This window comes from Saimiri boliviensis, chromosome 1 (genome assembly GCF_048565385.1).
Source record: "Saimiri boliviensis isolate mSaiBol1 chromosome 1, mSaiBol1.pri, whole genome shotgun sequence".
Taxonomy (NCBI): Eukaryota; Metazoa; Chordata; class Mammalia; order Primates; family Cebidae; genus Saimiri; species Saimiri boliviensis.
In genome coordinates this window covers 113,180,695-113,196,892 of record NC_133449.1, presented here as the reverse complement: position 1 = coordinate 113,196,892, position 16,198 = coordinate 113,180,695, and the positions used below count along the sequence as shown (strand labels likewise).

General features: G+C 41.0%; 1 protein-coding gene across 1 annotated transcript in view; it reads left to right on the top strand.

Moving 5' to 3' along the window:
- LOC141581415 (uncharacterized) overlaps positions 1 to 16,198 on the top strand; it is a 578,148-nt gene that overhangs the window by 419,279 nt on the left and 142,671 nt on the right. Inside the window, exon 13 of the mRNA XM_074386828.1 lies at positions 9,004 to 9,078. Within this exon, the coding sequence (XP_074242929.1) occupies positions 9,004 to 9,078 (75 nt within the window). The remainder of the gene's footprint in view (positions 1 to 9,003; positions 9,079 to 16,198) is intronic.

Sequence of the window (16,198 nt, the reverse complement as noted above, 5' to 3'; positions counted from 1 at the left end):
TGTTTTGCTTTTTAAGTTGCTAGGCCCTGCATTTCAGCTGATTTAGTACTCACCCATTTGTCATTATTTCCCTAAAAGCACAGAATGAATGTGCTTTATACCAAACAAAGTAATTTAAAATCGCCTATGCATGATTAGTAGAAAATTTATTAGTAAACAGCATAACGCATCCAAAAATCGATGACACTTGTAGCTCTCCTAAAATAAGCAGTACTAAACACACAGCGTAACACCACATCATACAATATTAATGACAGGTACTTTACATTAGTTTAAAGAAAGTATGAATGAACAAATACAACTCTTTGGATGTATGTTACTGTGTTACAAAGACATCCACAGATGTTGTGTGTCAGGAAACAGGGGCTTTTCTTTGATAAGGTCTGTCCTTCCATTCACCCTCAACATTTAAAATGAGGCTGAGAATAATTTGAGAAGGCAAATTGGAGTTGTAAAAAGTAGGCCTTACAACATTATTAGCATCTAAGAGAGATATTTCTATAGTGCTTCCAACAGTGTCATCTCCAAATTATAAGATCACAGAATTTGAAGTTACATGCTGACAAGGACCACCAAACCTCACGTGACACTCCATGCACCGCCCATTTTACAGTTAAGAGAACCAAGGCTTAAGACGGATTCACCCAAGGTCCCTGAACAGTGCTCCTGTGAACTGCAGGTGTTCAGAAAACACTACGGTGTGGTATAAATTGAAGCATATGCACACATAGATAGAAAAGACTCGCACAGATGAAAGGCTTTATGGGTAGAAAGAAGAGCAAATGACAGGGAAAACCTGTAATTTTTATGTTAGAACCATCACTTTTTCACACAAAGGAAGCAGTAGCCTCCACATTTGCTGCACACTGGATCACCGGGGGAGCTTTAAACAGGACCTCAATGTCAGCTGGAGACATTCTGATTTAATTGGTGCTGGGCATGCTTTAGGCATCAGGGTTGTCGGTAAAGTTCCCCAGGTCATTCCAATGTGCAGCAAAGTTGGGAATGACTGAATTAGGGTGAAGATCAGAATCATCTGGGATGCTTTTATCCATATAATGATGTCTCACATACTTCCTCATTTTCCTAAAAGGCTTGTGAGTGTCCAGAGCCGGAGGGAAGGTGGAGCTGGGAAGATGCATGTGTTTGCAGACATATGTTTTGAAGAAACAGTATAAGTGATTCTAATATGGCTCACTTCTTCCATTGAGAACAATGCTCTACTAACCATGAAATACGTTTTTCAAAATCTTTCCTAAAAGCCAATTTTCTATATTAACTTGCTCAGTAAACCTTTCTTTCATCAAAAGCAAATATACCAAATAATCCCTTCTAAAACTGGAGAGTAAATTAAAACTTACTATGCTTCAAAAATAGACTTCTAGTCCAGGCACGGAAGCTTATGCCTATAATCACAGCATTTTGGGAGGCTGACTTGGGTGTATTGCTTGAGCCCAGGAGGTTGAATCCAGCCTGGCGAACACGGCAAAACCCCTTCTCCAAAAATATATATTATTTTGTATATATATTTCAATTTTTAAAAAAATCTTGTAAAATTTAGACCACACTGAAAGAAAAAGTAGGACTTTCACTTGTTTGAACAAGGGCAAGCTTAAAAACTACTTTTGAATTGCATACTGAGACATTAGAATCTTTTGAAATCAGAAGAAGTCAGGGACTCTAGCCAAGAAAGAGTGGCTTTTTACTTAGGACTGAATACAAACATTAAGTGATGCCACCATACAGATCAAAGCTCAGGGCTTTAGACACAGGTGAAGTCCAGTTCTTGCTGAAACAGAATTGGATCTCAATTATTGTTATACATGAGAGAGGAAAGTCACATTATTAGGAGTATTAATGGCCATTTTTGATTAAAGTAGAAGTTACTAACAAATTAGCTTAAAACTAGTACATTAGAGACAAACTTAAGCTTGTAACTTAGTCGTGTTTATAGACTGGAAAGTGAAGTTAGGGATAAGGACATTAACATTCTGAGGTACCACTTGTCAAACTGTTTTCTGAATATCAACACTCATAATGGAAGGACATGTTAATAATATTTTTTGGACATCTCCATTGGAGCTGGCTTTTTAAAACAACTTGAAGCCATCTGTCAAGGGTGTTGTGAAAGGGCATCTCTGATTGTGGCCTATGATGTGCTGGTGCATGATGGGAAAATTTAAATGCAGATACACTATGGTGCCACTGGAGGACAAGCTGTTCCTTCTTCCAAGAGTAGTTCCCAAAGTAGTGCCCATCGTGCTAGGCCTATGGCCCATAAAGAACTACTAATTTTTCCTAGAAACATCCAATAAAAAGCACCTCTCCTGCCCATTAGGTTCAATACTGTCATAACAGAAATGCATCAGATAAAGAGCTGTGATTATTCTGGGATGGCTTATTTGCTAACTGGCTTTCCCTTTTACCACACAGTGTCTAAGATTAAAAAAATTCATCCTTAGGTCCTGAAAAATCCATATATCATTGACATCAGCTTCTTCAACTGCCTGCTGAAAAGGGCAACCAAATGGCTGAACTAACAGCGGATGGCCCGCATGCTTTTAGCATACGGGGGTCTGTCACTCAGCCCTTGGCAACCTCGTTGTACTCACCATCCTAATATTTGGCTGAGATCAGGCTTGCTGACTGTGCTGTTATCCAGGAGTATGGTGGAACACGAGCTGTATTTTCTATCAAGATGCCATGGAGGTATCTGAAGAAGAAGGAAGATAGAGAAAGACATCACAGTAGGATAAACTTACCAAAGTTTGGGTTTTTTCCCTTTGTCACAATGTCAAACAATAAGGCATTAAGGTATTTTTTATACCCCGTGACCTGTCCGAGTGTGGTATCATGTGCAGCTCTATGGGAAACTCATTGGAGGCTCTCGTCACAGATGATGTTTGAAAAATGGGTTATAAAATGCTGCCCTTGATATGACACTGATCATCAAACCTGGCAAGCCACTATTATAAATTCCCTTTATAAATAATGGGAAACATTTATAATGGAATTTCATGTTCTTTTTCTGATGCAGGAAAAAGCACTGAGATTTTCTATTTCTGTTATTCATTAACTGCAACAAAATATCATACATTAAATAATATTGACACAAGAGCATTTGATTGCAGTAAATGAAGACCTAATACTACATTTACTCCCTTACTAATCCTTAATGTGTGCATTCAAGAGAGAGTGCGATGGAACCAGTGTGTTAGAGCCAGAGAGTGTGCGTGCCAGAGCTGCTCAGTCACCAAACAAGTGAGGGGCCATAGGTCTCCCTGGGCCTGTTTCCTTGTGGGAGGATGGAAAAAGTACTGCTTTTAAGACTCTCTCACATCCAAAAATCAGATGATGAAAACGACTTTTGGAATGTAACTTTCACTTCATGTTTACATAAGACTGCTATGACACTACTCAAATGAGAACTTCTGAGAATACTCTGCATTCGTTTCAAAAGTTAATTGATTTCATTCTTTAAGTTATTTGATGCACATTATGGCACATTCCTGCCTCACTCGTGCTGCTCTCTGTCTGGAATATTTATTCCTTTCCCCCTTGTCCCAGCAAGCTTGACCTCATCCACCTTCTGGGATCCCTTTGCCTGCAGCCACACCACAAAACACTTCTGTTTTTGCGTACACATCAGTGTAATTCACTGTGTGTTACATGCTACAATTGCCTGCAGGGCATCCCCCTCATGAGAAAGTGAGCCTCTCCAGGAGAGGGAGAACCCCTTCTCTCCTACCTGCAGCTGCTTAGCACAGAATGTGGGAGAAATTAAGGAGTTCAATAAGAGCTTGACCAATATTCAAGTCAGTTACAGTTTGGAAAGTAAATCTTCCTACAGATACAAATGAGTGAAAATTCATCCACAGTGCTATCAGAGATATGACAGTGAACCTTTTGAACCCTGTAGAAAATCAACTATCTCTAAAACACTTTCAAAATATCTATTCTTTGTTGAGAGTGCGATAGTCAATACGGAAACTGCCTCCATTATATTAAGTAAATGTTCCTGCTGGGCAGGTGAGGTGGTTTACTCCTGTAATCCCAACACTTTCATAGGCTGAGGTGAGTGGATCACATGGTCAGAAGTTCAAGACCAGGCTGGACAAGATGATGAAACCCCATCTCTACTAAAAATACAAAAATTAGGCAGGTGTGGTGCTGGGTGGCTGTAATCCCAGCTGTTGAGGAGGCTAAGGCAGAGAATTGCTTGATTCCTGAAGGCGGAGGTTGGAGTCAGCTGAGACTGTGCCATTGCACTCCATCCTGTGTGACAGATGAGGACTCCATCTCAAATTTACAAAAGGGAAGTGAGAGAGAGAGAGAGAGAGAGAGAGAGAGAGAGAGAGAGAGAGAGCGAGAGAGAGAGAGACAGAGAGACAGAGACAGAGAGAGAGAGAGAGAGAGAGAAAGAGAGAGAGAGAAAGTGCTCTTGGCTAAAAATAATCCCAGTAGCCAAATGCCAATCACCAAATAGTTGAAAAGATCAACAGCTTTATTTAAAACCACAAAATACTGATTATTTTAACTGGAAAAAAAAATAACTCAGATGAGTTTTCTTTCCTCCTCTTAATATGCTTGTTTGCATCATATTATCACACTCTTCCATTAGGGTCTCTCGCAAACTCATTAAAGACACAACAGGGTTGGATCTACTACTAATCAGTCAGTATGAAAAAAAAGGCAGGGTACAGAGAAGATCTCGTGGTTGTTTATAAACCTAAGCTGCATTTAAACATTGCTAGTAGCCAACAATCCGAAATATCCATAGAGTCCAACAGCATTTTGCTGCTTTAGATGCTTTGTACTGCAAATTCACTTCTTTCTTAACCAAAATCCAAGATGTTTTTGAACAACATTACTATTTGAAGGACCAAATTACCCTTTAAGATAGAAATGTTTTAACTCCAGCAGAACTCTTATGTTTCTTAAGCTATTCTGTTATAGATTACATTAACAGTGTTATGTGATTATATGTGTATACTTTTGTTGTCTGAAAAACAAATATGGCATAAAAAATAAAAATGGACTGATTCAGATACTTTCATTCAAAGGGAAAGAAGGTATCCCTTAATGTCACTACTGTTGAGGTAGTGCAGCATAATACTTTAAAATAAGAAAAGTCAATTCTGAGGAAAATTCCATACATGAGAATAAAAATAACAGGAATAACGCACCAAAACACAGACTAACTGGTACAGCCTCAGGTGAAATCTGTCCCCGTTTTTTTTAATTAAAATGTCCTATCACTCACTGTGACCTCCACCTCCAAGTTCAAGCAAGTCTCCTGGCTCAGCCTCCCGTGTAGCTGAGACTACAGGCATGTGCTACCATGCCTGGCTAGTTTTTGTATTTTTAGTAGAGATGAGGTTTCACAATGTTGGCCAGTGTGGTCTTGAACTCCGGGCCTCAAGAGATCCACCTGCCTCAGCCTCCCAAAGTGCTCGGATTACAGACATGAGCCACCACACCCGGCCCTGGAGATCACGGTTTTCTCCCCACTTTTTATGACATGTTTTAGATGTTTTTAAAATAATTAATGACTTTTAGCTCACTTGAAAATTTCCAACACTTTGTGTGCTAACAAAATCGGCTCCATCTATGTTGCACAGCAATGGGACCACATGGCAGGTACGGAGTTTGAATAGAGTTATTACACAAGCCCTGAGTGGAAAAGTGTAATATGCTTATAATAGGTATAACTAGAAAATTGTCTGAATTAAGGTCATAATTATGTTCCATTAAACTTAGATTTACACTTACATATAGGTTCTAAATGTGGGTTAAATATGATGGATTGACCACAAATTTATTTTCTCTTCCTTGTGAAATCTCATGAGAGTTAGTCATAAAATAAACATTATACACAGAACCAGGAGACAGGATTGACAGCAGATGATTCTGAGTCAATGTTGCAAGGTGGCAAGCAGATAGAGAAGTGGTAACTGACATAAAAGCACAACCCTGGTGCCCACAGGGAGTGACCTGAACAGAAACAAGCAATGCCGTGTATTTTGAAGAACCCAACACAGTCTCCGAAATCATAGCACATGGTACCTGGGAAGGTAGGGTGAAACACAACAGAGCCAGCAAGGTCAATAGTAAGTCTGTGGTTAGAACCGCAGGTCCACCTATCCTCCCATCTTAGAAGGAATGTGGATGTGTATTCCCTGGATATATTACACCTGAAGGTTTCTGAGCTCAGACCCACCAGGGATGAAACCTGGGAAATGGGAGAAAATGGCACACACAAAGGGAAACTCAACCTTGCTTCCCAACCCTGCTTCCAGAAAACCAGCAGCCATGCTTGCACCGCCCAGGCAATATCACAACCAATTTAAATTTAACTTAAAAATCAGACAGCCTTAAAAATGGGCACAGTAAGTTAAAGACTTTCCTGCATAAATCTGACATTTAGGAAAATAGAAAAGAGTTAGAAAATTCACCTAAAAAGGATCATGCTAATAGCACTGGGTCCCTGTTACATTTCTAAGGAATCATGACAGATCGACTTTTAATTTAAACAATTAATTTCTTAACTTTTCGAAAGTTTACTCACAGAATATATGCGAAAGCTTCTCCTCTTTTCTTGCACTAAAAGTAAAAATATAACTAATCAATTTTGGTATAATAAAATACCATAGAATAAAAGTAGTTGCTAGTTATCTCATCATCCCTATATAAAACAAGATACATCTGATTATCGCTATATAAAAAATCAATTAAAAAATTTTAATTTAAACAAAATTTAACATTTAAATAATCTGGCATGATGAATCTCTGAGTGTAAAATCTGAAAACACAGTTTTACTTCTTGACCTAACACATATTCTATTACGTTCAAATGAAAGAATCCCCGTGTAGATAAGGAAAGGCAAAATAAATTAGGGAATGTCTGTGATTACATTTCAACATCGCACGTTGAAATGTAATCCCCAGGGTTTGAGGTGGGGAAGTCTTTGGATCACGGGGGCAGATCCCTCATGAATGCGTTAGTGCCATCCCCTTGGTGATTAGTGAGGTCCTGCTTTGAGTTCATGGAGGATCTTTTTGGGGTTTTGTTGTTGTTACTGTTGTTGTTCTGAGACGGGGTCTCACTCTGATGCTCAGGCTGGAGTACAGTGGCGTGATTATGGTTGACCGCAGCCTTGACCTCCTGGGCTCAAGTCATCCACCCACCTTCCCCTCCAGAGTAGCTGGGGGTGCAGGCATGCACCACCACATCTGGCTAATTTTTAAATGTTTCATAGACACAGGGTCTCACTCTGTTGGCCCAAGGTGGTCTCAAACTCCAGGCTCAAGTGATCTGCCCATCTTAGCATCCCAAAGTGCTGGGATTGCAAGTGTGAGCCACTGCACCTGGCCTGATCTGCTGATTTAAAAGACTGCAGCACCTCCCACTCTCTCTTGGTCCTTCTCTCACCATGTGAATGATGACTTCACCTTCCACCAAGATCATTAGATTCTTGAGGCCCTTGCCAGAAGCACATGCTAGCACCACACCTCCTGTACAGCCTGTAGAACCGTGAGCCCATGAAGCCTCTTTTCTTTATAAATGATCGCATCTCAAGTATTCCTTCATAAAAATGCCAATATCTGGGACAGATGAGAAATTTAGCTAATAAAAACGTTTACCTATTGTATTTCTGAACCCCTATGCAGCAGTGTTTTGTTTTCTCATTCTACATTTACACATAGCTTACTTTCATTATCAGGATCTAATAGCTGACAGCTCTAAGAACCAGTTTCTGGCCAGGAGTCAATCGTGAGATGCGCAGGAATATCTGGCAGTATCCCGAATGACCTCTCGGTCATCTAGTCATACATTACTGATAAAATAAATGGGTCTTTACTCAACTGAAAGGTAGCCTACCTTAAACTTAAATGTCAAAATGAGTATGCCAACCTAACTGAACAGGGTATCCTCAGCACACACAATCATTTTGTTCTACCAATGTCCAAAGAATAAAAGCTCCAAAGAGGGACTTGGGCCACACTTTCTTCCCTACAATACCTCCTCCTTTGAAGTTGAACTGGTCTCATTGACACACATTTCTAACCACTGAAGTGACAGGGGCAGGGGATTGGTTTTCTTCTACTTCCGTACATTCTATGTGTGAGAAGCCCATGGCTCTTGGAAGAAACTGAGAAATTTAAGAATCCTAACCAGAAATTACTAGCTCAAGTCAGACAAAGTCCTCGCAAACTATGAAAATGTAGGTGAACGACCCCTTTTTCTTGTGCTGCATTAGTTCTGATGTTATTCTAGAACCCACAGTTCTTGTATTCTTGTCGTTAAAATTAACTGAAAAACACGGGGTATGGCTTTTTGAAAATAGAGTAAGATAACAGAACATTATGAAACATAAGCAACAGTACAGAAAAATCCTACAGTTCTAATTCTCATCCTAAAACAGGCAGGATATGGAAACTTTACACTAGTTTCACACACTAAGGCTAATATGGAAAACAGCACAGGGCATGTTACGTTTCTATTACATTGCAATGAAAAAGTTGTAGCATCCACTTGGATGTGACTGTGGTTAGAGCACTGTGAAAAAGGAGGCCAACATCACAGATCCAATCTAGAACAATGGATTCTTTTGATTTGCTGCAGTGAAATCCAAGCTGTGGCCTAAATCCTATCAGTCATTATTAAAACATACTCTTTAGAGCAAGGGAAAAATGTCAAAGACGTATGAAGAAAAAGGCATAAATCCGTGACTACTACACTAAATCATGTGGCCAATTAATTGTGTTGGTGAAAATGTCACCAAATGTGTAAACACAAAGTCTGTATGTTTCCAAAAACAGTGACAACTAAAGGAAATTATATCACATGTGAAAATAAGTAAATCTATGAAAAGTTGAACATTTTTAACTAATATCTGAGTTTCTCTAAATATTCTCTGTTATATACAAGACAGAAAATGTTTAGGTTTTCCTTGAAAGCAGAAATAATATTGTCTTACCACTCATTTGATACTTTCTCAGGAAGAGTGTGCTTGCCCTTGGACGGACAGAAGCAAGACCTGTAGAGGAAGAAGAGGAAACACTGTCATAAGTGAGGTGAGTACAAAAGATTCTTTTTAAAGCGACATAGCCATTTTAATCACTTTTACAGTCTTGAGAAAAGCTTTTAGTAATAAATGTCAAGAAAATAAAGGCACCAATGTCCCAATTCCACTGGAGAATACAAAAATCACAGAATCTCTGCATGCATGTGGAGTAAAACCGGGCTGGGGCTGGAACTTCTTTTTCAACCTTGCACCTAAATAAACGGATGCAACGTTCAGATGAATCACATATATGCCCTCCTCCCTCTACTTATCAAATATAACCACCTTCCTCTAGGCTGCTATTACCAGCACATTTCAGGGAAAGTCTCAAGCAGGAAGAGATGCTGTGGTCAATTCCTGTGGTCAGACACCAGCTCAGTATTTCAAATGTCTTAAAACAAAGAGCTGTCTTGGGCAAAAACAATTTTTTAAACAGACAAAGTCTCACTCTGTTGCCCAGGCTGGAGTGGTGCAATGGTGAGATGGAGCCAGCATAACTCCCTGAAGGCTCAAACTCCCGGGCTCCAGAGATTCTCTTGCAGCTGGGACTGTGGGTGTAAGCCACCATACCCGGCTATTTTTTCACCATTTTTTTGTGGAGACAGGGTCAAATGAGACATACTTGTAAATGTGTAATAAATCCTCAAAAATGAAATGAAGAGTCTATTTTGGGCTGTCATCAAACACTACCCATCTTCTACCTGGTGTGTGAAAGCACTCAGAGGCTTACTTTACGCCACCAAACAAGGACTTTCAAAAGTCCTTTCATGCTTTGTGTATAAAGGCAGAATTCATTCATATACTATCTTTGTTCATTCTTTCACCATTTTTTTTTAATATTCTGAGAGAACGATATCTTTCAGCTACAAAGTCACATTCATCATGAAACTTAATTATTCTAACGTTTAAATAAATTAAGAGACCAACCAAAGTAAGACACTTGCTCTACAGCAATGAAATCTGTAGCATGCGTTTTCTATTTGGAAAACTTAGCTTTCATCCAGCCTGGGGCTGAGAAAGGGGCCACAACTGGGCATTGGGGTAGGGAGGAAGAAAGAAACCACCAGATGCAGCAGGGAAAAAGCATGAAGGGTGGGGGCAGGCACGAGGCAGGGCCAGTCCTCCTACCTGGTGCATGGGCCTGGGAAAGCTGGCTAGGGCCACGACGGAGGAGCCCGAGGCTGTGGATGCCTCGGGGGGTTCGGGGGAGGAATGAGAGCTGGTATGAGTGTCAGCCAGAGGCGTGCCTGAGGGCAAACAGCATCATTCATTGCCTTACCTTTGGGCATCTCCTGGTCGCTGACGTGCTGCAGGTCATGGCCGTCACCGGCTCCCAAATCCCGCAGGGCAGGCTCCACAGCAGTACGGTCTGGCCCTTTCGCCACCTCCCTCTCATTGATGTTATGGCTGCAGATCGGTTCTGCCCAGTGCACCCTGTGCTGGCTCTGCTTGGGTCTGGCATTGGGGAGCACCGTGATCTCTCTGCCCGGCCTCTGCTCCTCTCTGCCTTGGTCTGCACTTGTGCTCGACACTGCCTCATCGAGGTCATAGCTGCCGGACACCGCCCCACACAGCCAGCACGGGCACCAAATGGGTCTGGCACCGGTGTTGGACTTGTTCCTTCTGTGTTGGCCTGGACCTTTGCTTGCCACCGCCCCATTGATGTCAGAGCTGAAGGACAGATCCTCAGGGCACCTACGCAGACCTCGCCTGCGTCTGCCTCTGGGGCACAAACAACAACTCAGCGTGTTCCCCATGGGGCACCTTGGGTGCGCTCCAGCAACTTGGACCTTCCCTTGCCTCCCGGTCCGCACAGTTCAGCACTTCACCTCTTTGAAACACAGGCACGCTGGCAGGGCCAGCCCCTGGCTAGGGGGCCGCACCCCACTGACAGCTCACTCCCCGCCTCAGCTGCCTCCCCTGAGATGACTGGTCTGAAGGGAACCTGCTTGATTTAAAATGGGTCTAGATACAACAAGCCTGAGAGCGGAGATTTCGGAGAAGACAGCGCAGAGGGAGTTCCTCCTTCCAGTGTTTTCTACCAACTGAAGGAGGTTGCCCTACCAACCTGGTGCCCAGGAACCAATCAGGCACAGTCTCCTCCACGAGGCGCCCTACCCACATTGTGATGGGGGAGCCCAGGCACGTGGCTCACCAGGCCCCACCCTGTTGGCAGCCCCGCCCCTACCTTTCATTCATTGCTGGCTGCTGGGAGCTTTCAGGTTGCTCCACTGTGATGACGTTCCTAGAGATCATCACCTTACGATGAATTATATTAAAATGACTGTAACCCTAGTGAATGTTTACTGAGTGAATAAATTCCGTATTGTTTCCACAGCATGAACCAAGACCTTGGGCTGCCATGGCGTCCTGGGGCTGAATTGAACTCTGGCAGGGGCAGTCCCCTCACTCTCGATTGATCAGAAGGCTGCATGTGCTCTACATGTTAGAAGTAACCCTGTGAACTGGGACGTCCAGACTCCAAATGATTAGTAACATTTGCTTTGAGTTTTTAAAAAAGCTTTATTCGTCTAACAGTTGGGTTATTAAAAGGTATCTCCGTAAAATAAGGCACTTTGGCTTTACTTTCTATAAACAGTTTCATCGAACACTGACTGTCACATCAGAAATCAATGTGTTCTGACTTGTCTGTGTTATCTGCAGAATCAGTTTTTTTTATCTTCAATTAGTCTTAGTGTGGTATGTAACAGAATCAAATGTTTCTAGTATCTCAAAAGCATGTTCCCTATTTGATTATTTTTTCATAGAACCCAGGTCTCGCCCTGTTGCCTGAGCTGGTCTCAAACTCCTGGCCTCAAGCAATCCTCCTGCCTCAGCCTCCCAAAGTGTTGGGATTATGGGCGTGAGCCAGCACACCAGGTCTGAAAATCTGTTTCCTAAGGAGTAACGTAGAATACATAACATCCTTAAATATACCACAGCCTTCTCCAACTAAGCCAAATTCTTTAAAAGTTCTATAATATTTAAGATTCAGTTTACTGTATTTCAACCTCCCCTAGAAACAATGTATTAAATCTTAGAATGCCCGTGCCATAACCTCACTTTTATGACAATTAGCGAAATATTTCATGAGCTTGGTAGAATAACTTGAAATGAAGTGGTAAATGAAAAAAATTAAAATACATATCCTGCATTTTATTCAATGATGTATGTCAAAGATAGTAACCTACACTAAAATATCGAATTCAATTAGAAGATGTCTCAAGCCACAAGATTTAACAGTAAACAACATTGGGTCTAGGTAAGAATCCCCAGCTGGTGCTGGGAAGCTCTGGCCCTGTGTGGTACTATGCAATAAAAATAGCGTCTCTTTTCACATTCAGGGTTGGCTTATCCCTGAAGGTAGGATGGAGTCAGTGTCACTGCACCTTCATGACCCATCGTATTTACCACACTTTGCATTTCTTTCCTAAGATAAATACACATCTTTTTTGGAGAAGACAGAGCACTACGTGATATGAAATACTAACCAAATAAGCACACAAAGAACAACACAGATCAATAATAAAAACATTCAACTGCTGAAACACAGAAACATTAAGACATCTCAGTTTTCTTTTCCCAATGCTTGCAACACCCCCATCCATCACCGTATGAAAACATGGGAAACAGCACATAGTATGACATGGGAAAGTTACATCTCGACACCATGGAAAACAGTTTTAGAGCTCAACCTTAATTTTCTACAGTTTCTAGCCTAGTAGCCAGTAGGTATTTTTCCCGATCCTCTCCCTCCTTCCAGTCTCTACCCTCCAGTAAGGACTAGAGTGTGTTTTTCTTCTATATGTCTTCACATCATTTAGCTCCCACTTATAATTGAGAACATGTGCTGTTTGGTTTTCTGTTTCTGTGTTAGTTTGCTAAGGATAAAGACCTTCAGCTCCATCTAGGTTTTTGCAAAGGACATAGTATTATTCTTTTTCCTAACTGCATACTATTCCATAATATATACATACTAAATATTCTTTATTCAGTCTACCATTGAGAGGCATTTAGATTGATTTCACTTTTCCTATTGTGAATAGTGCTGTAATGAATATACACGTGCATGTGTCTTTACCACAGAATGATTTCTATTCTGTGGGGTATATACCCAGCAATACGATTCCTAAGTCGAATGGTAGTTCTGCTTTTAGGTCTTTGAGAAATTGTCACACAGTTTTCATCAATGGTTGAACTAATTTATCCTCCCACCAACAGGACATAGGTATTCCTTTTTCTCTAAAATATTGCAGCATCTGTTATTTTTTGACTTTTTAGTAATAGGCATTCTAACTGGTGTGAGATAGCATCTCATTGTGATTTTGATTTGCATTTCTCTAATGATCACTGACATTGGGCTTTTTCTCCTATGCTTGTTCGCCACAAGTATGTCTTCTCTTGAAAAATTGTTCATGACCTCTTTTCACTTTATAATGTTTGTTTTTTCTTATAAATTTGTTTAAGTTTCTTATAGATGCTGAACATTAGACTTTTGTCAGCTGTGGTTTGAAAAAGATTTTCTCTCATTCTATAGGCTGTCTGTTTATTCTGTTAATAGTTTCTTTTGCTGTACCGAGGCTTTTAGTTTAATTAGATCCCATTTGTCAATTTTTGCTTTTGGTATCGTCATCATAAAATCGTTGTCTCTGTCTATGTTGAGAATGGTATCGCCTACATTGTATTCCAGGATTTTTACAGTTTGGAGTTTTACATTTAAGTCTTTATTCCATCTTGAGTTAATTTTTGTAAATGCTGTAAGGAAGGGGTCCACTTTCAATCTTCTGCATATGGCTAGCCACTTATCCCAGCACTCTCTATTCAATAGAAAATCATTTCTCCATTGCTTGTTTCTTCAGTTTTGTCAAAGATCAGATGATTGTAGGTATGCAGCCTGATTTCTGGGCTCTGAATTCTTTTCTATTGGGCTATGTGTCTGTTTTTGTACCAGTACCATGCTGTTTTGGTTACTGTAGTATAATCTGAAGTCGGGTAACGTGATGCCCCCACTTTTGTTCTTTTTGATTATAATTGCCCTAACTTTTCAGTCTCCTTTTGAAATTGAGATGTTACAAACCATTCAAAATATCAAGGAATTCAGGAGCTTGTTTTTCAAACAATTAATAAAATAGACCACTAGCTAGCCTAATAAAGAAAAGAGAGAAGATCCAAATAAATACAATTAAAAACAACAAAAGGGATATCGCCACTAACCCCAAAGAAATACAAACAACATCAGAGTATATTATGAACACCTGTATGCACATAAAATCGAGAAAAATTTGATAAATTCCTAGGACATATGCACCCTACCAAGACACAATGAAAAAGAGATTGAATCCCAAAAAAGACCAATAATGAGCTCTGCAATCTAGGCAGTAGCAGTTTATCAACCAAAATAAATCCCAGGGCTAAATGGGTTCACATCTGAATTTTACCAGATGTATAAAAAAGAGTTGATACCACTTCTGCTGGAACTGTTCAAACAGTGAGAAGAAACTCTTCCCTAACTCCCTCTACAAGGCCAGCATGATCCTGATACCGAAACCTGGCAAAGATACAATGAAGAAAGAAGATCTCAGGCCATTATCTTAATGAACATAGATGAAAAAATCTCAACAAAGGCCAGACGGGTTGGCTCACAGCTGTCATACCAGCCCTTTGGGAGGCCAACGCAGGTGGATCACGAGGTCAGAAGATCAACATCATCCTGGCCAACATGGTGAAACCCCATCTCTACTAAAACACCAGAAAATTAGCTGGGTGTGGTGGCGCACACCTGTAGTCCCAGGTACCTGGGAGGCTGAGGCAGGAGAATTACTTGACCCTGGGAGGCGGAGGTTGCAGTGAGCAGAGATTGTGCCACTGCACTCCAGTCTAACGACAAGACTGAGATTCTATCTCAAAAACAGGAAAGAAAAACCTCGACAACATACTGAGAAACCAAATCCAGCAACACATCAAAAAGTTAATCTGCCATGAACAAGGAAGCTTTATTCCTGTAAGGCTGGTTCAGCATATGCAAATCAATAAATGTGATTCTTCACATAAAGAGAACTAAAACCAAAATCCACATGGTCATGTCAAAGGATGCAGAAAGGCTTTCCATAAAATTCAGCATCTATCATGTTAAAAATCCTCAAAACACTAGGGATTGAAGAAACATCTCACAAAATATTAAGAGCCATCTATAACAAACCCACAGCCACCATCATAGTGAATGGGCAAAAGCTGGAACCATTCCCCAGAGAAACAGAACAAGACTAGGATGTCGACTGTCATCCTATTCAACACAGTACCAGAAGTCCTGGCCAGAGCAAGCAGGCAAGAGAAAGAAAGAAAAGCCATCCAACCAGGAGAGAGGAAGTGAAATATCTCTTTTCACAAACAATGTAACAACATGATTCCATACCTAGAAATCCCTTCAGTCCCTGCCCAAAGGCTCCTAGAACAGATACATAACTTCAGGTGATTATCAAGTCTCAGGATACAAAAGCATTGTACAAAACGTGGCATTTTTTTCTCTCCAAGGTTATGGAGAAAAAGGAACATGTATATCCTGCAGGTGGGAGTGTAAATTAGTTCAACCACTGTCAAAAACTAGGTGGCAATTCTTAAATGGTATTCCTCAGTGGCATTTCTATACACCAACAATGTCCAAGCTGAGAGGCAAATCCATTCTGCACCCCCACTCGTAACAGCCACAAGAAGAACGAAATACCTAGGAATACAACTAACCATGGAGGTGAAAGATCTCTACAGTGAGAATCAAAAAACACTGCCGTAAGAAATTGGAGATGATGGCTGGGCACCGTAGCTCTTGTCTGTAATCCCAGCACTCTGCGAGGCCGAGGCAGGCAGATCACCTGAGGTCAGGAGTTCGAGACCAGCCTGGCCAACCTGGAGAAACGCCATGTCTACTAAAAATACAAAGTTGGCCAGGTGTGGTGGTGCATACCTGTAATCCCAGCCACTCGAGAGGCTGAGGCAGGAGAATCACTTGAACCTGGGAGGTGAACGTTGCAGTGAGTTGAGATCATGCCATTGCACTCCATGCAGCCTGTGGAAAAAGAGTGAAACTCCATCAGAAAGAAAAAGAAAAGAAAGAAGGAAAGAGGAAAGAAAAGAAA